Source organism: Neodiprion pinetum, chromosome 7 (assembly GCF_021155775.2).
Source record: "Neodiprion pinetum isolate iyNeoPine1 chromosome 7, iyNeoPine1.2, whole genome shotgun sequence".
Classification (NCBI taxonomy): domain Eukaryota; kingdom Metazoa; phylum Arthropoda; class Insecta; order Hymenoptera; family Diprionidae; genus Neodiprion; species Neodiprion pinetum.
Window position 1 is genome coordinate 16,979,430 of NC_060238.1, and position 22,254 is coordinate 17,001,683.

At 35.9% G+C, this 22,254-nt stretch overlaps 1 protein-coding gene across 1 annotated transcript; it reads left to right on the plus strand.

Annotated features, from left to right (window-relative positions):
- The first annotated feature begins 803 nt into the window (after window positions 1–803).
- On the plus strand, window positions 804–19,054 carry LOC124223086 (methyltransferase-like protein 22). Its single transcript, XM_046634753.1, has 6 exons — window positions 804–812; window positions 11,209–11,284; window positions 13,534–13,659; window positions 14,424–14,609; window positions 18,034–18,201; window positions 18,625–19,054. Exons 2-6 carry the CDS (start codon window positions 11,209–11,211, stop codon window positions 18,912–18,914), a joined length of 846 nt encoding a protein of 281 aa, XP_046490709.1. The 5' UTR covers window positions 804–812; the 3' UTR covers window positions 18,915–19,054.
- Window positions 19,055–22,254: the final 3,200 nt, after the last annotated feature.

A 22,254-nucleotide genomic window follows, 5' to 3' on the forward strand; every position in this document is an offset into this window, starting at 1 on the left:
GCGCAAATGGCATTGTCGAGTGTTATATCATAATTGTATATAATGGTGTTAGTTAATTATGGTGTTAATATGACAATGGTATATAATAACGTATAATAATATTATAGCTCTTTGTAGTGCGAAGATCTCGTTACATGGTTTTTAAGTCTTGGTTAGTGAATTTCATAGTTATTTCTATCTAGGGATATTCCAAATACTTAGACAGTTGTTTTAATACCTTATGGTTACAAGATTCTCGTACTTCGAGTTTGGTTAGTTGATAAAAGTGACATTCAATAATAATAGTCGATAAAACATACGGATTTTCCGATCGGATGTGACAATGGCTCAACTTTTTGTAGATACTTTACGTTCCGTGACCAGCGCATGCGCTACGCCGTGAGACAGAGACAAAACTATATCACGGCGCTATCTCTCTTGGCTCGCTGCCGCTTTATGCTATAGAATAGCAAGTGCACGTTCCAATTATGTTCTGGTCATAGTTCTGTGGTTCACGTTCACATTTAGGGTGCTATTTCATGAGCAGTAAAAAGCAGCAGCAGCAGCAGTTTTCCCCTATCACTTTCGGCGCAAGTTTCTGCTGCTCGCAGTTCAGTTTCTCGAGCGACAAGCTTCAAGATCACAAGAAGCCAGGACCTATTTCATGAGCAGCGCTGCTGCTGCGTAAAATTACCAGACTGATGCTAGTGAAAACTAGTAAGTTACTAAACCACTGCTGCTTTTTACTGCTCATGAAATAGCACCCTTACCTTTGCTACCGCATCTTATGTAATTTCTTTAACCCACGTTATACAACCTGACGTCCTGAACAAGTGAGAATATTTTGGCACATCCTCGATTAGGGAATAGCCACTGGGAAAAAGAAGTGAAAATATTTACGCAAGAGTAACATACGTCGTTAAATGCGGAGTAATAGATTTGAAGGCCGTAATCTGGAAATTTGGAATCATTATGGTGAAATTTTGCTACTTCGTTATGTCAGGTCAAGCTGTGCAAACTGACCAAGATAACTTTCAAACGTAGTGCTAACTAAATGCCTGTTGAACTAATTGACATCAACCTCCGTGACAGTTCACAATGTTATAGTCATTTTGCGTTAGTAATGTTTTTAAGGCCTGAGAAATTTTACCAAATCATTATTCTACGTTATTTTCAACCTTCAATGCGATGCTGATGATGAAACCGATACATATGAAATGAAATTAGCTTTGGAGCTAATAGTGTGTTGTGATACTTAACATTGAACTGCTATAAATGATGTATGACGATCAGCACGTTCAAAAATAAGTCAGTCATGTATCGCTTGACTCTGACACAAGTTACATTGAATAACTTGACATGATTTCGGAATATCTCTTCGTATCTACGAAAACAACAATTCTTAGCAGTATTGTAGATCAACCGGGGCCTTTTTTATTTGTGTAAACATATCTTGTGATAGCAAACTATTAGAGAATCTTTGTAACAAACTAATACATCTAGAGATGTCTGAAATTTTCAGTATTCACCGACTTGTTGAAGTTTGGTAAATTGAAACTTAATACCTTTTCCCTAATTTGATTACGAGATAATCGAACATCTCTATTTATTTGTTAGCTACGATTATTTGCCTATCAGTTGAAAAAAAAAACATTAAAATTATGAATAAGAACTTGGATTTTAAGCTTGATTGATTTTAAGTCGTTTGAAAATAGTTATAAAACTCGTAGGTTTGTTAGACTGTGTACTACAATGGCCTTTTTTTTTAGGAAAACTATTTTCTGTAAATTCACTAGAAGTGATTTTGTTGTTAATCATAAACGTAATACTCCTATTTTATTTGAAATTAATATCAGTACAATCTTGAAGAATTGAATAGTCATCGATATGAACTGTGTGAAAATAAGTCTCTCATTGTGAGTGAAATTTTTTAGAGAATAGATTTGTCAACAAAATAAGACATTGTGGAATGAAATTGAACAAATCTATTAAATTTATAACTATTTTAGAGTAATTTCTAATGAAAAATGGATTTCTGGGCTTTATATTATGATTCTAGTAATTATTTTTCTAGTCCTTTGAAAATCTTCGTACCTTACGAATGTGAACTTGATAAACCCTTAAGCTTTTCAGGACGGGAATTTACGTTGAGATCGACCTTTTATTTTAGATGAAATTTGTGTATAATACCAATGAATTTCTCACGTGGAGTGTCCGACCAAGCCAGTGGTCGAAATTTCGACCACTCCCGTCTGCAACGTAAAGTCCAATGTTAAAAATTTGATTTGGCGAGTTAGGAGTGCTTTCCTACGTAATTGGATACGCTGAATACGAAACAATAGTAAAAGATGTCCAGGACACATCCTTGACCTTGAAATGTAATTTTCAAATTTATTGCTTCTACTATTTTAACCCGAAAATGATAAGAAATCCACCGCAAGAAAAAACAATGTGCTGATCTGCCGGTAGAAACTAACAGTGATCAAATATTTCTGAAAAATGCTGTTGTTCAATGCTCATCAAGGCATGTTTAAACTAAATCAAGATAAAACAGAGTTCAATGTTTATAATTTAAATAAAATTATTGTTAAATGTTAATAATGCGTAACACTAAAAGTGACTGTAAATGTTATCAATATAGTTACTACTTGAATACGTTGAGTGCATGTTATCTGATTTTTTTAATTACTCATAATTCAAGAAAAGGATCAGCTAAGATTTTCGTTTCGGTGGATATTTTATTTATTTGGCATGCTTAATCGAGCCACGCAAGCCTTATGCGTCAGCATTTTCATACGTGTTAAGTTGGCTTCAGTCTGGGTGTGCCCCGGAACTTGAAACATCAGTGTAACTGTCGGACAGAACAAGTTAAAGGATTCCGAAATGCGTCAAAATTATTCTGGAATTAAAGACTCGATATACTGCTATGCAAATTAAATGCTCTACCCCAAAGGGAGAAAAACCATCCCCAAACTCCAAAAATCGGTGTAACTGTTTGATGGAACAAGTGACAGGGTTTCTAGAGGCGTCAAAATGACTTCATGGTTATTCAATGCCGACGGTGCTCATTCAAGGTCGTCGGTCGTTAAATTAGTAGGGATATCCAAAGGTTCTGTACCAACACTAGAGAAACCTATTATATTCAAATCACAACACCACAAGATAGCTGTGACGATACTCGTATATTTCAATTTATTTTTTTTCAATATTCCGGTTAGGTTTTTTATTTCTCAGTGTATCAATTGAGTAAAATAAAATAATTATGTTCAGTTACTCGATTCCTTTATTATAAACGCCGTTATCAGCGAAAGTAAGATGAATGAACGGTATATAGCCATAAAATAGTATATTGTGCAGTGAGTGGGCAAAAGTGACGATTCGACGACTCGGAGGCAAGTGCGGATATCATACGTACTCAGAATTGGCATTGCCCACGAGTTGCACACGATATTTTTCACAATAAATATGTAAAACCAGGTGATTATGGCCGCCTGTTGAAAATGAACAAAAGATGCTATTCCCAATGAATGATGTACGCGTCGGGAAATAGCTTAACGTATCTCCACTAACGGTGAAATATTTTTCCACTAATGACATGATAATGATATACATAACTCAAAAACAACGATAAACTACAACAAATTAAGAAGCTCACTGGAAACGGAAACATGGATCCAAGTTCTAAACACAATATACACAAATGAATCCACCGAATCATTCATCAATAGACTGAACGAGCACATACACAAGGCAACATCAGTATCGTTGAATACAAATACGAAATACAAAAAAAAAAAACGGAAATCATGGATAACTCAGGCCATCATCACTTCCATAAAGCATCGTGAAGAATATGGCAAGGACATCAGGAATCGTCCTCACAATACTGTGGATATTCAAGCATACAAAAAATATAGGAACATACTCGCTAAATGTATAAAACAAGCCAAGAATAATTTTTACGAATACCAAATTAGGAACGCCCATGGGGACCCGAAACATATCTGGAATATAATAAACCAAAACAAACCAAAAAGAGATGCTATTCCGAGGATAAAACTCGGAGGTAAATACATAGAAGAAGAAGAATCAATCACAAATGCGATGAGTGAATTTTTTACGAACATAGGGAATCCACTAGCTTCGAAAATCATAACCACCCCCAGCATTACTCCACCAAATTACCCTCTGCACAATAACAGGTGAACTGAGGAGATGAGAAAGATTAACGTGATGATAGCGGGGACCGGACGCCTCGTGGTCCAGTGTGTATAAGTACACGGATAGGTTTCCGCTGATCTCGAGATCGATTTCCGCGGTCGTCCGTTAATTTTTTTCATTAACAAATTTTCTCTGCTCTTCAATTAATACATATGAGGTATTCCATGCCAACTGAGAGGTCATTTTCCGTGACCCCCGCCAATTTGCTTCATTATTTTTTATATGATTCTACAACCTAAAAAAAGCACTCACCATTTTTTACAGATTTTTCGTCTCAACCATTCTGTTTTAAAAAATGTTACAAACCCGTTTATGGTCCTAAAAAAAAACGCCATTTTTTTTTTTTTTTGCAAAAATTCACATAATTTCTGGGTCCCAAACAAACATTTTGAACCATAATTCAAAGTGGAGAATTAATTTATTGTATTTTTTAAATATCTTTTTAGAGGAATAAATTTTCTTATTTTGTATATTTTCTTATTTGAATGAACTTCGACTCGTGTAATAGGCCGCAGCATGCAATACAAATTATGCTTCGTGTTGGCTACCCATACCTTCCAAGCAACATACGCGTATACGACTTTATCTAACGAGTATGAGTGCGTGTAGTCAATAAAATCATATATACATTACTCCACCAGTTTACAGTTGATATTCAGAAAGCTCAATCTTTTTAAATTGAATCAGAACTGAAGAACTTACCAAAAATATCAAAGAATTTAAAAACATTACCTCATCAGAAGCAGACGGGAGCAGCGCAAGAACCATAAAAGAAGCAGCTACACACATTCTGACCCCGCTTAAACACATCTGTATTAATAGAATACAGCAAGGTGTATTTCCAGCCATTTGCAAAAAAAAGCACAGTTACACTGATCCAAAAAAGCGATAGCGCAGAAGAAATCACCAACCACAGACCCATCACAATTACAAGCAACTTTGCGAGAATATTGGAGAAATGCATAAAAAAATGACTACAAGTACTTATCGACAAACAATCACTCATTTCTGACAACATGGTTTCAGACCAATGAAATCTACGCAAGATGCTATACACCAAATAACTACAAATATTCACGAAAACACAGGCAATGGAATGATAACGATCGCTATCTTCCTGGACCCAGCCAAAGCATTTGATACTATCGCTAATAACCAGCTACTAACTACTTTAAACAGGATTGGTACAAGTGGTAACGCGCAGAAGTGGTTTCAATCGTAACTAGTAAACCAAAAGCAGAGAGTAAAGGTATGATGCACGTATAGCCAAAACTCTGAAACGACATGCGTCATCCCACAAGGCACCATTCTGTCAGCGTTCCGATTCATCATATACGACGAGGATATTTTACAACACAACTTCCAATCCCAATTAATCTCTTACGCAGACGACACGTGCTCATAACAACAGGTAACACATGGAAGGAAACACTTTGAACTGTCGAATGTTACATTAGCCCTTATACCGACTACTCAATGATAGGCTTCTCACACTAAACCCGATTAAAACCACTTGCATGACCGTTAGAGTCAAGAAGACAGAAAAACAGGATGTCGTAGATGTACATCTCCAACTTCACACAACTGCGGAACAAGAGGAGACCCTTGCCGATGTGACATAATCAATAGAGTTTCGAACCAAAAATATCTTGGCATATTAATCGACAAAAAATGAAATGGAAGCCCCACATAAATTACACCTGCGGAAAATTGAGAAAGCTCTTCCACCCACTAATTAATCTACGACAAATAGTAGATAAAAAAAAAACTAGACAGGTATACTATGCTCTAGTTCACTCCGCAATTCAACATGACATCACTGCATGGGGTAGTGCTTTTAAAAAACATCTACACTCTCTAAACAAACTACAGAAAGCACTAATCAAAGCCGCGCTACATCTATACAACAGATACCCGTCGGACAAGCTTTTCGAAGACCATGAAATTCTTGATATACACCAACAGTACCTAAAGGACATTACGACAAGACTCAATAGAAACACGGATAACATCAATAAACAAACAATCGAGCACAGACACACAGCAAGAGCAGTAACATTAGGTGCCTTCGAAATCGCTCGAATTCGAACCACTTTGGGACAACGACAGGAGAAAATAATAGCAAATAAATTATACAACAACTTCCCATCACATTTGAAAAACAAGCTCATTGCCACCGTCAAGAAAAAGCTTACCGACTGGCTAATCGATGCAGGCACAGGTTTTTACAGCAAACTGACAGAAAGCTACTAAGTCAATCCTGAAGCCACACAAAAACAAAAATGAAATTACTCGAAATCTCCCAGACACCCATACAAACTATTCTTTCTTCCCATATGCCCTACAAATAAGCTGTTTTAGAACTTATGTAGGACTTCCTGTCGACAAATACCGCAAACGTCTCTGAAGCAACGTAACTTTAAGGGAAACAAAAAATATGTATGAATCACGAATCACTGGAATATATAAGTTTACACTTACATGCTGAATACATGTAACTAGTAATAAGGCATGAATGCCTTAATATGAATAAATACTAGATACTAAATACTAATGAGCAAAAACAGTTATTTCCTACTAGTTTATTTGCCGATTCTGGGGCCCGCGAGGACGAATTAACCGCCTGGTTGCTACGGGATTAATACTTTATAGAAGCTTAAAAAATATTTACTGTAATATCTGAAGAAGTAACGAATACTCTCTAAGTTGAACCGATCGCAAATATCAAATAGCAAATTATTAAATGAATGTAAGGTGAAGATGTCCGTATTTCTGGTTCTGATCAAGTTATTCCAACGTTTTTTTTCAATTACGTGTCTCGAAAGGAGTCATCAGGATCGTTAAAAATATCCATAGTTATGTGAAAATTAATCCAGCTATTTACATTTATATTTACGGCCCATTTTGAAAATATTACTGGTTGATGTTACACTTTAAAAGTAGACACTGAAAACTAGCACCATGATTTTTTGGCACGCTGTAAGATTAATCTGCCGAAAGTTATCGGTGGATTTATGTGGACCTCTTATTATCGCTAAACTATGTAACGTAATCGGGTAAAGTTTCGACTAAAAATTCGAGGAAAGATTTTCTACACGTCGGGTGAGTTTCAGGACATGGCATTGAAAATTCATAGAATTAATAGCAATAAATAAAACGATCGATTCCCGTGTTTACTGACAATTTACAAGTAAACTAACAATTCTATGTGATTTTTGTATAGGATTAATTGTATAGAAGGCAATGGAACGGACGACTTTTGTAGGAAGAATTTTTATCTAAAACCACCAGAAAAAAATAACGTCAAATTATAACATTATCGATTCTCAAAAAAATTTGGCGCGGAAAACAGGGCCAGATTTTTCTGGTAAACTTCAGCACATGTTCTTAGGCATCGAATATACTTACAAAAAAATTGCTAGTCCTACATTCTTCGTCGAACGGAGTTAATCGAATTCTGTATATTCCGACTGGGCCAACAGCGATGAACGACCTCGAGTGCAGGGCTAAACAGACCACCTAAGAAATGGAATAAATCACATTTCCGCGTCAAGGTGAATAAGAAAAGACGGAATCCAACTAAACCTTCGTTAAAAAACGTTGGAATACCGATTCGGCACGTCACGAAGAAATTGTATTTCGGTTATTTCATGCAGCTAAATGAGAAAGAAACTTCTCACAAATTCACTTCCGTGTCCATTTCAGACGTTGCTTTAGTCATCCTTTACCAACCGAATTAAAATTTTGTGAAATTCGGGGAATATTTGGGTTAAATAAATGTAGAATGGTTGTTACTTTTCATCACCTTCGACGAAATAAGAAAATTATTTGTTTCGGTCGAAAATCACTTTTTCTAATTTCAACGAATCTTTACGCGTTCGAACCTCTAGAATGTGAAAAACAAGTTTATAGAAAAATTTCGGTCTGGATGAAGGTCTGTTGGTCAGTCGAAATCTTCGACGATCATCTTGGTCACCGTTTGATGAAAAAATTTGAAACTTCCAGGATTTTAAAACCAAATGATGGGCGTGAGAAATTGCCGTTGAATTTGAATTTCCGGTTCTACTGAAAATGAATCGATTCTCAATGATTACAATTAGTTGAAAGACTTGTACTTTGATCTCATGATTACTTTCTGTAAATTAACGATTGTTTTTCCGAGTTCATTGATTTATTCACACAAACTTTTGTCAATATTTTGTTTTTCAGAAATATAGTTTTTTTAAAAATAATTTTCAGTTAGGTAATACCATTTGGTTGCCAAATCCGGTCAGTTTCGAGTTTTCCATCCAGCTGTTTTCCAGATCATCGCGGAAGTTGGTCCAACAGACCTACAGGCCCCCTTTTCGTGGTGATGAAATGTATCGCGAAAAAAACTGATTTTACCTGCCTTATTTTTTGATGATTCATGAAGAAAAGAGTGAGAAAATTCGCCAAAATTGGGAGATATCAGCTTTTTAACATCAACAGGTTTTGGCGTGTCATTTATTCTTCGTAATATCAAAGTCTACGCATCACCAACGAGAAATATTACTTTATGAGGCATGCCCGTAAACTCAGAGTTTTTAAGCGACTCTCAAAACAGGGCTAGTTTTAAGAAGGCCTAGGTCGTCATCTGTAATAACAAGCATTAGGAAATTGTTAATCTCTTTGCCATTAAACTTAATCCTCGATACAAATTGAGTAAAGCTTACCAATAAACAAGAAAAGATATGGTTTCACCTTTGAAATGAAATGAAGCGATTTCTAACATGTCATTATAGATAACGACCTAGGCCTGAACACTAGGTACGAACATTATATTGAACGTTCCTGTTTTATTTAATTTTCAACTAATCGATTTTCAAACGGTTTTTGATGTACTTATAAGTAAGTAGATAAAAATAATTCAATCCGTTGCCGATTTTTGCGGCATTTCTGTTTTCTTTGTCTTTTCTTCGGTTCGTGTAAACCGTCTCTCTTTTCTTTTTTTAGTTAGTGCAATATTTTTTTTTGTCACGTACAACGTTGAGTATGGAATAAATATTCCAGTTCTGAAGAATCAACCCCCCCCCCGCCCCCCTCCCAAGGCTGAAACGTCGACATCATTAACCGTTGCAATTATTGACCTTCGACACTGAGAAAGTTACGTCCAAACATATACATATGTAGTAGAAGTTCTTTATTTAACGCAATACTAACACCGTGATTTGTATCTTTAGCGAAAATGGTAATTTTTTTTACATAACTTTTTTATGCCTGGCTGGTTTTGCTCCACCCTCGAGGTTGTTCATCGCTATCAGCAGAGTCACGTTGCATACCATTTTGGATTACTCGCGTGGATGCGGAAATGCCATTTGCCCATTTTTTTTTTTTGGGTGTTCGGTCTTGCCGTACGGGCCGGTGCTACCCTACACATATATGTAAGTTTCCTCTCACGAGGAGAACTCGCCGACTGTAACCCACAGATTTACACGAGCTTCGCAGAATGGAATAGTAACAAAAGTAAACGAACATGTATTTCAGCTAATCCGTAAACACTCGACCGTTTCCGAGAAAATAGCGGTTAAGGTTTCGATGGCGATTCATGAGTCCGCTTGAGCGCGGCGCAGTGTTAGGTTTAAAAATAATTGGAAATAACAACCGTATTATAGCGAGTAGATCGATTTCTCTGTTTATTGTTGCATTATTACAGTTCAAGAAAATCCGGTGCATTCCTCGGGGTGATATTTATCAGAAAAACATTCGAAACATAAAAATTGTGTATACCACAGGCAACGCACGAAGGTACTTTTGCCGCAGTCACATTTCTCGATGCGAATATTTTCTTGAAAAGCAACATCATTGAAAATTGGTAAAAAACCGCGATCCGGTGATAATTTTGCAGCAAACCATTACGTACCAAATTATTTTCTCAAATGCTGGCGCCTGCAATTGATTATGAATCAAGGCGTGTATTTTAATCACGTCACGTCTACTTGTAATGTAAGACAACATTTTTAGTATTTTTCAATGACGTTGCTTTTCCAGAAAACATTCACACCGTGAAATGTGACTACGGCAAAAGTGCCTTCGTGCGTTGCCCGTGGTATACAGAATTTTTATGTTTCAAATATTTTTATAACAGGTATTGTCATGAGTTGGTAACAATTGGCATGCCTGAGTTGGCAGCACTGAAAAGAGTCAGTTCTCTCCTGCCCGGGCACAAGCGTGCACACCATGTATTGTGTACCAAGAAAACCTGTAATAAATAATATTGTTAACTCTTACCTGATTGATCAATAAATAACCTACAATAAGCATAACAGGTATCACTCCGAGGAATGCACCGGATCTTGTTAAATTGTAATAACGTAACAATAAACACAAAACTCAAGGTACTCCCTATTATACATTTGATATTTCCAATTATTTTTAAATCCAATACCCTGTAGCGTATTTCGGTAAAGTGGACAAATGCTTTGGAATGATGAATGTAATTTCGGGTTCTCCTCGTAAGTTTGTTTACGAAAATTTGTGAAACAATTACCGGCCGGCTAGTTATTTACAGTATACAACAATACTGTACCGCAAAAGTTTTTGCTTCTAATTATCTTTGAAAAGACTCAGTCTTATTGTACAGAAAAAAATTGTGGCTACTACCAGCTTTCGTCATTTTTACAGCCCTAATGAAAATTCCATTAGCCGTGGATAGAAACGTACAGAAAATGTGCCAAAAACCGTAAAGAAACGAACGGAAAACTGATTATGTGGCTGTTTTCTATACGGGTTTTGGCACATTTTCTGTACGTATCTATCTGTACCTAACGAAAATTTCTCCAGGGAGGCTAATCCAGCATACAGTTACAAAGCTAGCAGTATACCACTGTGCATCGGGTCGTTTATTAGTGATTCTGTGCCTAGTGGCTGTAGTTTACCACTTTTGCGTGCGGGTCTTCTTGGAATTCTAACACCCAGCCAATATCAATTGAACATACATAGCGATGAATTACAATGAACCAAAATAATAATGCTTTATTAACATTATAGATGGAAGCGCATAAAGTAACGTCAGAAATTCATACAGAAAATGACAATTTTTCTGTGTCGTCGGAGGAATTAGGCAGTAAGTATTTTACTATATTGAATGATCCATGGTATCCGCTATTCCAATACGAAGTTGAAGTAAAGTCACTCATCGTTAGCGTTGTTTGTTTTAATTCATGTCTAAGCTTGCGAAATGATGATTTTTCCTAAAATGCATGTTTACAGTAATGTTGTGAACTTTAAACTCATGTTCAAAGAGCTCTTATTTTTTTATCGTTTGCATTTGTGTGAATTCTTGATGTCAAGATGTACATTGGAATCCTGATTTTGTTCACACAAAGATACCTGTCGTAGAAATAGTACACTACGATATGACGGCGACATGATGGGTAAATACACAGACTGCAAGACAATTTTCATTTCAATCGCATGGGATGTTTTTGGTAAATATTATATTTTCGAGTATGCCCAATCCAAAAATGATACCATTTGCGTCCATCGCGTAAAGTATTTTTGAAAAATACAAGGTCTTTGCATAAAAAAAGCATATCAACAAGGAAAAAACCCAGATTTCATTACAATGAACTGAACAATATTTCTTATATAATTAAACAAACAATTTCTTCGTGAAATGTACCTAACATTCCGTGTTCGTACTTTTTGCCTATGAAACCTTTCTTTTCTATTTCTGCTTCTCTTTGATACAACTCCAAACACGCGTCCGCTTTCCATTTTCTGTTGCCCTGTTTGTATTTATCCTTGAATCTTACTTTAATACGTATTAAATGGAAGTGAGAAATTTCTTTTACATAGGATTTTTAGAATCAAGAATAGGATACCATATTTCAAGTAAAACGGGAGTTTCACTCTAAATGAAACTACAAACACGAGTTCAAGAAAAAATCTGACGTGATGGAATTTTTGCAGTATTTTTCTCGGTTTCAGTGAGTAAAAATCAATATATAAACAGTATAAAAAAACCTGTTGAGTGTTTTGGTTGCAGACCTGTCTTATAAATGAGTGCGATGTTTTCAGCATGAACCCTCGTCGAGGCAGAGTTCTGAGAACATCGCATTAGCCTAAACGCTTCATGTCGTACACGTATCGTACAGTATTTTTTGTAACACATGCACGATTATCGCCTTTTTTCTACCCAAGTATAAAGTGAAAGTAGCTCTTTTACGACCGGCGATGCGATAAAAGTCAATAGCGGATGGAAAAGTTACTTCCGAACTTTTCTACTAACAATAAGTATTGGTATACTATAAGTGAATCATACTTATTTCAATTTTTTGATCAATGCGATTTGATCCCAGACTTTTGGTAAGAAAACACGCAAAATCTATACAGGTGTTACAAAAAATATTGTGTTCACCAAAGGCGAGGAGTCAATTTTGCCCTCGAGTATTTACATTACTCGTCTCTGGATCGCGACACGCACTCGCTTCGCTCGTGCTAGCGAGCCTGCGATTCGTACTGTGAATTTCTTACGTGGGCAAAAATGACCCATATCCCGCCCTTGGTACACAATATACCATTTTGCAAGGAGTAAGCGGAAATTTTTTGTAACCACTACATGACAAAGTTTCTTGTCCGCACGTCGTATGTAACATGAACCTTGTCGCGCAAGCTATACATGCGCAGAACGTTGTACGCACATCTGATGTGGCACGGCGAAAAAGTAGTACAATATGACTGCTCCAAAGCCACAAAAGAGGAATTATTTCATGCATGTGTGATGAAAAAATTTGGATCGCGTAGACTTTGCATTTCACCATACATGACGTGGCTGCAGTAAGTACCGTTTACGTACTTACGTAACGAGGCTTAAAAAAAAGTCACTGTTCTGCAATTTTACAATGACCTCGAAGTAGCTGAGTTTGGAAAAAATATCAGTAGATACATACATATTACTTTTTACGGTTTACTGAATTTTGACAACATACGTTCATGCAGAAATTGCCTCCATCATCATGCGTAAACTGTATACTTGTCGGTGGGCGTTGTTGACAAATCAGAGTTCCAATAGTGCCTTCCGATACAAGTGCAACATGAGATGCGATCTAGGTGCGTGCTCAAACATCTCACGAACCCAACGCCTCATGTCGTAAATGTATCGAACAGTATTTTTTACATACTCAAATGTAAAGATAGGCGATCTTGGCCGCCTGTTGAAAATGATCAAAAGACGCTATTTCTCAATGAATGATGTGCGTGTTAGGAAATAGCGAACCATTTCGGCAGACCTATGAACTTTTCGTGTAAGAACCACTGGGAATATTCTATACATTAACTAACAAATCTTCAAAAATATTTTGAATCTTACAGATGCCATTTCAAAGTTTTACTTTAAATACCCTCGATGCTTGACGAAAAACGGAAAAAATGGACTCGAGTTTGACAACGACGGAGACCCTATCATTGATCGGCAAACACAGGGAGAATTAATTATAGGTAACTAAAAAATTGATGGTAATGATTTGAAGTATTTCACCATGTTTTTTTTTTTTTTCTTCTTTATAAGGACTTGGTTACCAATAAAGACTAGTGTGGCACGTGCCATATGAGTGTGATTTTTAGGATAGTTTTATGTACAGTAACATATTCCAAGATTAAAAGCAATCGATTATTGTGATTTCATATGGAGTATTTTTCATGTGTTCGACCACTTTTTCCAGGACTCTCTTAAATATCGCTTATAACAGACCATATTTTAATACATCTCAAAAGAAATCTCGGTGAATTTCTTTGGATTTTAAAATCAACCCTTAAATAAGATTAATTTTTTTTATAATCCGATCGTGTAACTTGAATTGGGTAGGTCTGGCAAAAAAAGTGTTGTTTTTCACTGAACTTTGTCATACAATAAAACCTATATTTGTTATTTCTATTGCAATGGGACAGCTTTGATGTAAGTCTCAACTTTATATAATCTACGGCAGTATGAGTCTTAAGTTAAATATGAGTTTAAGTTTGAGAAAAATTTGATCACGTTAAATTTGAAATCATTCAACTTACCTGCAATGAGGTAAGATTGGGCCATCCGGCCATCTTGTCTTGCTTATTTAATCAGAGAGGCCAAAAGAGTATTCTAAAGGAACCGCAAAAGGTGCATTCAACATAGTAGCAATATAATCTGACATGTGGGTCTCCATGACTGCAAAGAATATGTTTTTTACCTTCATTAACGCTTGTATTTTTTTTTTTTTTTTTTTTAGAGCACAGTATATCGACAGCACTAGGACTTGTTGGCCTTCAAGTATGGCGTGGTGCATTTTTACTCGCTGATTACATACTGCACAATGGAAAACTATTTGAAAATCAAGTCGTCCTAGAGCTAGGGTCTGGTGTTGGCCTTACTAGCATTATAGCCGGAATGTTGGCTAATGAGGTTATATGTACCGGTAAATGAAATTCTACTTGAAACACTCATACTCAGACACACACACAAACACACGCCAATAGGTAAAAATATACGCTGCTTGTGTAAGTATAGTGGGCTTTTCAAAACTTGTGATGCGTAATTTATATCTAGACCGCCTTCTTGTCACATGTATATAATTAGAACTGGCCTTCGATTTTAAAGAACATTTCCTTATTTGTAGTCCTATTTGGGCTGAAAGGTCCAATTAGCAGCTCCACCTTTCTAAAATTATTTAGTTGAAAAAAATTTGAGTTATGGGGCAATTCCAGGTGTTATTGGAGGCAAAGTAATCTTATTATCTCTGAGATTCAAGTTCACATGACGAGGTGCGAATTTTTTTTTTTCAATGTAGATAATAAATAATAAGACTATGTCAGTTATTCCTATTTTGCATACGCGACAGACACGTTGCAATGTTTTTTTATACAAGGCCACGTGGCGTTTGATTGTATAAGGAGAGGATATGCCAGATGTGAAAGAAAAACCTTGACCCCGATCTATCGCTAGAATCGAGGTTCGACTGTTTTGTGCATATAGTATATTTATCCACTGTACGGCTATTATCTCTGTGCGGACTTAACGCATTCTTTAGACGTATACGATTTTAACGCCACCTGTTACAAAAATAGGTTTAGGCAAAAATCGTCCTGAAAATCGCATGTATACTTAACGTGTTGGATTTTGACCGGTTCCGGAATACACATATTAGCAGCGGGGTGAAACTCAATGCTTCAGTATGGGACCCTTATTCGACAACCTAATGCAAAACATTACTACCTTAATCGAGCTGGGTGATGAAGTAATCAAAGGTTAGTAAAACTTTTGAGTTTTCCCCTACGTATGTTGGTAACACAATTTTTTCGCAGCGTACTCTTGAGATAGAACAGCAAACAAATTCCATGGTTTGTTATTATTATAATCAATGCTAGTCAATTCATACTAGTCAATTTCTTTTCCAACAATTCTTATTGTTGCTGTGGTTATATAATGTCATAAGTTCTTAAATAAGAAAGTGGAAGAGGAAACTTGTGTCACCCCGCTGCGTATTAGCGATCTATGAGAAGTTGGCCTGCGACGTTCGAATTTATTAAAAAAATTTACGTCAAATCATTGCGCCCTAATTGTTCTCTAACTTGCTTTATTATTTGCCCCCACACGATTTTGGAGAAAATCGAAAGAAATAAAGATGTATTTCCGGTAGCCGCCAGGTGTTTCGCAGATTTTTAAAAGTCGTAGAATTTCCAAAGAATTTATGTATCAAATAATTGATCCTCAATTGCTCTTATCTGCTTCCTAATTTTTCTTATTTGCTACTAATTGCTCCTAGAACGCTCGTCATTGTTCCGAAAATTTCGTAATTTCCTACTTCATGGTTTTTGAGTAAACTGGGAAATAACGGAGGAACCAATTTGGAGGTTGTGTCGTCGAGCAGCAAACTTCAACTGGAATCTGTTGAAGTGATAAATTCACAGAAATGATAAATTCGGCCAAGTCGAGGGTGCTTGTAATTGCACGGCGATTTCTCATCAATTATCTACCAATTTTGTAATTTTCTCCGTCGCAATTTCCGAGAAAACTCGGTAAAATGATACCGACTCATTGCGTGGTCGAAGGTCGAATTCCGGCAGAATCGAACTCGAATACCTGATGAAGAAATGATAATTTCGCCCTAGTGCATAATGATTGTAGTTGTTCGTCGATTTTTTATACGTAATCTATCAATTTAGTCATTTGCTCCAGCTTGATTATAGAGAAAACTGTAAAAAACTGGAGGAACTGGTTTTCAGGTTATGTCGACGAACGGCGGATTCGAAATCGTAAATGTATCCCCGTAATTTGGTTCGGTTTTTATGGCCCAATTTGGATATTCAACTTTTCGATGTGACTGCAAGATTTTATTTGTTCGATTTTCAATTTATTTATCCTGCATGAGGTTGTAATCATAGTTTTCTTTTGATCTCCATGTTTCTTTTTCCCGTTTACTATTCTTTTGATACCTTTTATCTTTAATCTTTAGAGGACGGGAACACCCGTATAAGAGGGCGACACATGATCGACACTTTACTCGTGATAGTTTTGACATATTAGATACCTTATTTAAGCATTTTCTGAAGGAGACCAACAATCCCAAATCCCCGTCCTCTAAGGGTTGAACTCGACTGCCAGTAACTCTGTTTATCGTATTCATCTCTATTTTTTCTGTCCTTTTCTCCGTTTTCCATCATCGTCGACAAGTCCTAATCGGACAGAAAGTACGAGTCTCTAAGAAATAAACAAAAGTACATCAGTGTTACTGCTCGAGACGGGAGGTACATTTAGGAAGTTGGAAAAAACGTGATTTTCAAGACGTTTTTTTTTTATTTAGAACAAAGCGTGAAGCCCAAAATGCTGTACGATTTACCTGACCCGAACCCTTGTTATATGTTTTTCACATAATGACGGTACTGGGAAATGAGTTTATTGTTCTCTATTCCTGCATTTATTCTTTGAGCTCGTCAAAATTCGTTTACACTATATTTCGAAAAGCTATACATAAAAAAAAATCATTTATTCTATGCATGGGTTGTACGAAATGGAGTGTACGCCTTGCGTAGACACTTCGCAATACTTTTTTTTAATGCTATTTGCTGGCCTTAAAAATACATGAGACATTTTTTGTGACCAAATTTAATAATGTTTCATTTTGATACCAATCTCAATTGGTCTCCGAGCCATGGGAAGCGAGATATTCGCAAAAAACCGAATTTGTTGACCTTTGACCTTCAACATTTATTTACACTGGTGTGATCTCGTTCTAGATTTTAATGTATTTTTATAACGTCAAGATTAAGCGATTAAAAAACAAATATTGGAGGCTCTATTTTTTGGAACAGAAAATCTAAAATGACTGGACTAGAATGTGGAAAGTCGAAGGAACCTGTAAACTGGACCTAACGAACTAAGAAAATTGAATGAAAAATTTTTATTAGAGAATTAATTTTACATACACAAATCGATTTTGTCATTAAAATCGTTAGGTTTTTTCAAAACTCGCGCAAGTTGTTCTATTTTATACTTTTATTACACTTTTATTGGTCATCAGTGATATTTATGCTTGAAAATAAAGAAAAAAACTTATAGCAGTGTCGTAAATGTATGTGCCACCTTAAAATTACGTGTTTTTGCAAGCACACGATACGTAATTTCTATTTCTTTCTTTGAAATGCGTCGGATTTCCCATGATCCATCGTCTTTTTTTTGGATAATATTCACTGTGTAATTCCTTTAATCTTGACTTGCTCCAATGATTCTTTTCTGTTGAGTACTCTGCCCGCCGTTTGCTACACCGCCACACCGCATTATTATCACACACATACACTGTAATTGTAACCTGTTCCATGAATAATTTACGATTGAGTTTGCAGATGTGAATGTAGGTGGGATCCTTAAATTAATACAAGGAAATGTGGATAGAAATAGGGTTTATATTAAATCTCCGTTTCTGGTTACGGAATTGAACTTTTTCAACCTGAACTGGCCGAAAACTTTACAAGAAAAAATTGATGCAGCTTCAATTATCCTAGCAGCAGATGGTAAGTAGTATTTGACACCTTATGTAGTATGTGACGTCACTCTTGTTATTATATTTATGTTATTTTATATTATTTTAAAATACGATACTTTATAATGATGATGAATATGGAGAAAATGTTGTACCTACTATTTCTAAGATTCAAGTATATAAACTCTACTCAAATATTACGTAATTCTTTGTTGTCTGAACATATTTCAAACCGTTTTCCTCCAAATTTTTATCGGTGTACAGAGTTTCTGTGTAATCGAATATTACATGACACACTAAATGGTCAAACGAACTTTCCGAACTGAAGTTTGGATCATAATTGTACTAACTTTTTCGTCCTCAAAATCACTGTCTAAACGAGAAAAGTATAATCCTTTTAGGTAGTCCTAAAGTCAAATATATTACATATTCATTGCAACTCATTTTGTTACAGTGATTTATGATGACCAGATAACGGATGCGTTTGTGAGAACCGTGATGAAGTTGTTGAACTCGCGGTTGCCGAAGGCAATTTACATCGCCTTAGAGAAACGGTATGTGTTTACCATTTCAGAACTGGATACTGTAGCGCCGATGTACGAGGAGTTTTTGAGATGTGTTCAACGATACAAAACTAATTGGAAAATTCAATATTTGGATATAAATTTTCCACAATATTTCAAATATGACAGAGTGAAAGAGCTGATACTGATGAAAATTGAAAACAACGTCGCTAGTATATGAAAAATGTATTAGACCAAATTTAAAACGAGTATATAACTTAATAATGCTAATTACAGTTAGGTCAAATTTATAATTACGCTGTGTCGTAAGTAAGAAAACTTAAATGAGAATATAACAATAAAGTTCTTTTTTCTTTTGAATTTCTGAGCCTTGTTCTAATTCTTATCTAACTATGAATTGAAAATGGGTGAATTCGAAATATATATTGTGACACCGGATTTTCCATACTTGGTTCACCCGAAAAAGTTTGCAGAGAACTTATCGTGTTCACGATAATTTGGCGAACCGCAATGAAAGCTGAAAAAGGAAACTCACCAAAGATATCGCCAGATTTTGTTGGGCGCCTGGTGTAATCAACACGCTTCTCAATTGTCAAATATTTTTACTAATCCTCGGCTATAATCTGGATACATTCGGTAGGTCAGTACCACGGAGAGGGGAGGGGTAATAGGGGATTATTAGAGTTCTAATATATATTCATAGTACTAACCAAATAGAGCGGAGTTAGATAAACACTAAGGGGTTCTTTATTTTGGTCGTTTTGGAATTCTTTCGATTGCACCCCAAAAATGTGTTCATCTTATAGGGAAAAAAATCCCCTGTGAATATAAAGATCTTTGGACAATATTAACGCATGCCGGGAGACGATTGAAATTTTGAAGTAGAATACATTGAAATTTGCGATGTTTTTTAATTTTTTTTTTTTTTCATCAACTAAAATGGACTGAAAACATCAATTTGATGCTTGAGAACGATGTTTATGTTTCCAGCTAAACGTAGGAACAAAATAATTTGGCATGAGCCCATGTATTCCATAGATAATGACACTCAATTTAACCATAAAAATTATTGTTTTGTGAACTATAAAAGAATTTTGAGATTCAATATACTTTATTTTTTTTCTTGTATTAAGTTGGAAGTATAAACATTGTTCTCAAGTATCAAATTCATTTTTGCACTCTATTTTAGTTTATGAAAAAAAGGTAAATGGCTGGCAAAGATAGGCGGATTTCAGGGGTAAATTGACTGCTTTGGGTTACATTTGGGGGAAACCTTTAGTTTTAGTGTACTTACAGGAGGCCACAATATGGTGCTTTTAGGGAAATATTTGTTATATACCGGTATCTGAAAACAAAGCGTGCATGTTTAATTAATGCTAGATTTATTTACACAAGGCTGGAAAATCCTGTAGTCACTAACATGTTGCCAAATTTTCCCTACAATTTACTCTACGTACAAAGCCAGCGCACTGTATAAGTCTATATTATCAATGATCTGAAATTATTCCAAGTCATATAAGCTGAAAAATACAATTGACTTTCCGATAAAATTGTGAAGCGTCAACTTGGCGTTGGCACAAATATATGTAAGCACGATCGTGTAGTTGTAATTACTGATTTGCCGCTCGTCATGAATGCTATCAAACTTTGTGAAGTACAATAAAGCATCACTGATGCCCAAATGGCGGAGTATTGGAACTTGATATTCTGCTAAGATGTAGTTTTCTATAGGTTTTATTTGTTTTTTCATTTATTTATTCATTTAGAAGGAAGCCCAACAGGCGAACCCAGAAAAGGCAACAACAAACACATACAATACAGTAGCAAATATACACATTGTGCACTAAAGAGTTAGTAAATGTTATCTAACGTAAAAAGAGAGTAAAAAAGCAAACAGTATTAACACAAAAGAAAAACAGTGCACTTAAACAGACTAAAATCAATAATAGTACACATAAAAGTATGCTCGAGTCTCAATTCAATATCAGTTATGTCAGAGAAAAAACGCTCGTGCCATGCTGAGGAGGCAGCTTACGCCACCAGGGTCACAGATGCCAGGAAGGCTGTTAAAGTTAATACAACTGATATAGGGCGGAGAGTAAAGCTTGGACGGCCTAAAACATGCCGATATTTAGGAGTTTTGTTTTAACGAAAGTGGAAACCCTTAGAGCAATTTGAGTTTCAGCACTTTATTATTTATAGATTAAAGAACAGTTTAGAATTTTTTCATTGAAATTAATAATAAAACGGCATCATGGTGCGTATGACCACATTCTCAATCCGATGGCACAGATTCCTTAGTCAATTTTTATCCGATCGAAATTTTGACACAATCTTCAAAACTTGGTTATCGATTCGAGTTTGTCCCTAGATTTTTGAATTTCGATCCCAAAATTTGTTCAACAATTTTTTGGTAGAGAAATGACATTCTTTGTTCATAACCGTATATGTTTGGAAAATTTTTTTTAAGGTCTTTTTAACTGAAATAAGTTTTACTATCTGTTACAAGTTGGACAGTGATGTCACAGGATGCACCGGCGCAAAAGCCCTCGAATTCAAAGTCGTTCGCTATTTATATTCACCATGTCACCATTTTGTCATAATTTCAATGGAAAAATTCAAAAATATTCTTGAAACTATAAATAATAATAAAGCCCTTAAACTGAAATTGTTCTGAGTGTCTTCATTTTCTTAAAAAAAGAAAATCTACAAATAGGTATGATCTTAGACTTACAAGCTGTACGTACCCCCCCCCCCTGATAAAACGCTATCTTTGCTTACAAATTATAATCAAACACTAATGATAGCAACAAGATTTGTGAAAAAAAAGTTATAAATTTCAAAAGTTGAAACATTAACATCGTCAGAAAATCTATATACTAGTGTGGCGGACACCCGCCACCAGCAAGCCGGCGAAAAACCCTTAAAATATTTCCGTTTCTCCATGTGTATCTTTTTCTATAGTTCTTTACAACTAACGTTCGAGTGTCCAGGCCTCGCCTCGCTAGCCGAGGGCTAAGGCTTTTACCGCGCCGGAAATTTCCCTACATGTGGCATTTATGGCGCGACGCGACCCTTGGCCTCGACTCGGGGGCGAGCCTGCACTTTTTCTTCATCTCTACCCCAGTCTTCGCCACGCTCTTGGCACATAAGTACCTATCAACTCGTTTCGCTTATTTTCCCTGCCTTCCGCATTTTCTACTACGCCATCCGAACTGTGTAACCCGATTTTTCTGGCAATAAACAACTTGTAAACCATATTCTCCGGCGTCATACAGTAACTAACCTCCCGACAGCACCACAACTAGTATAATTCGTCTTATTTTCTAGCTTTCTTTCTTTTTATACTGCGCGACATTTCACAACGGGCAGTGCGCAGGGGCATGCATTGGTGCCGGAACAATGTTAGGCGATATCTTTTTTCTTTTTCGATAAGTTGGAATAAATTTTGTATGTACAGATACTATTTAAATAGATTAAAGTAGTGTAAATACAAAAACGAAACACAACAAATTCTAAATTTTTGCATATATGTATATATGTGACAGCAAAAAATAGAA

Excerpts from the sequence above, each read along its gene's own strand:
- LOC124223086 (XM_046634753.1), top strand. The coding sequence starts at position 11,209 with ATGGAAGCGCATAAAGTAACGTCAGAAATTCATACAGAAAATGACAAT. Across the intron at positions 13,660-14,423 it reads ACAGGGAGAATTAATTATAG|AGCACAGTATATCGACAGCA; the intron begins GTAACTAAAAAA and ends TTTTTTTTTTAG. Across the intron at positions 18,202-18,624 it reads AATTATCCTAGCAGCAGATG|TGATTTATGATGACCAGATA; the intron begins GTAAGTAGTATT and ends ATTTTGTTACAG.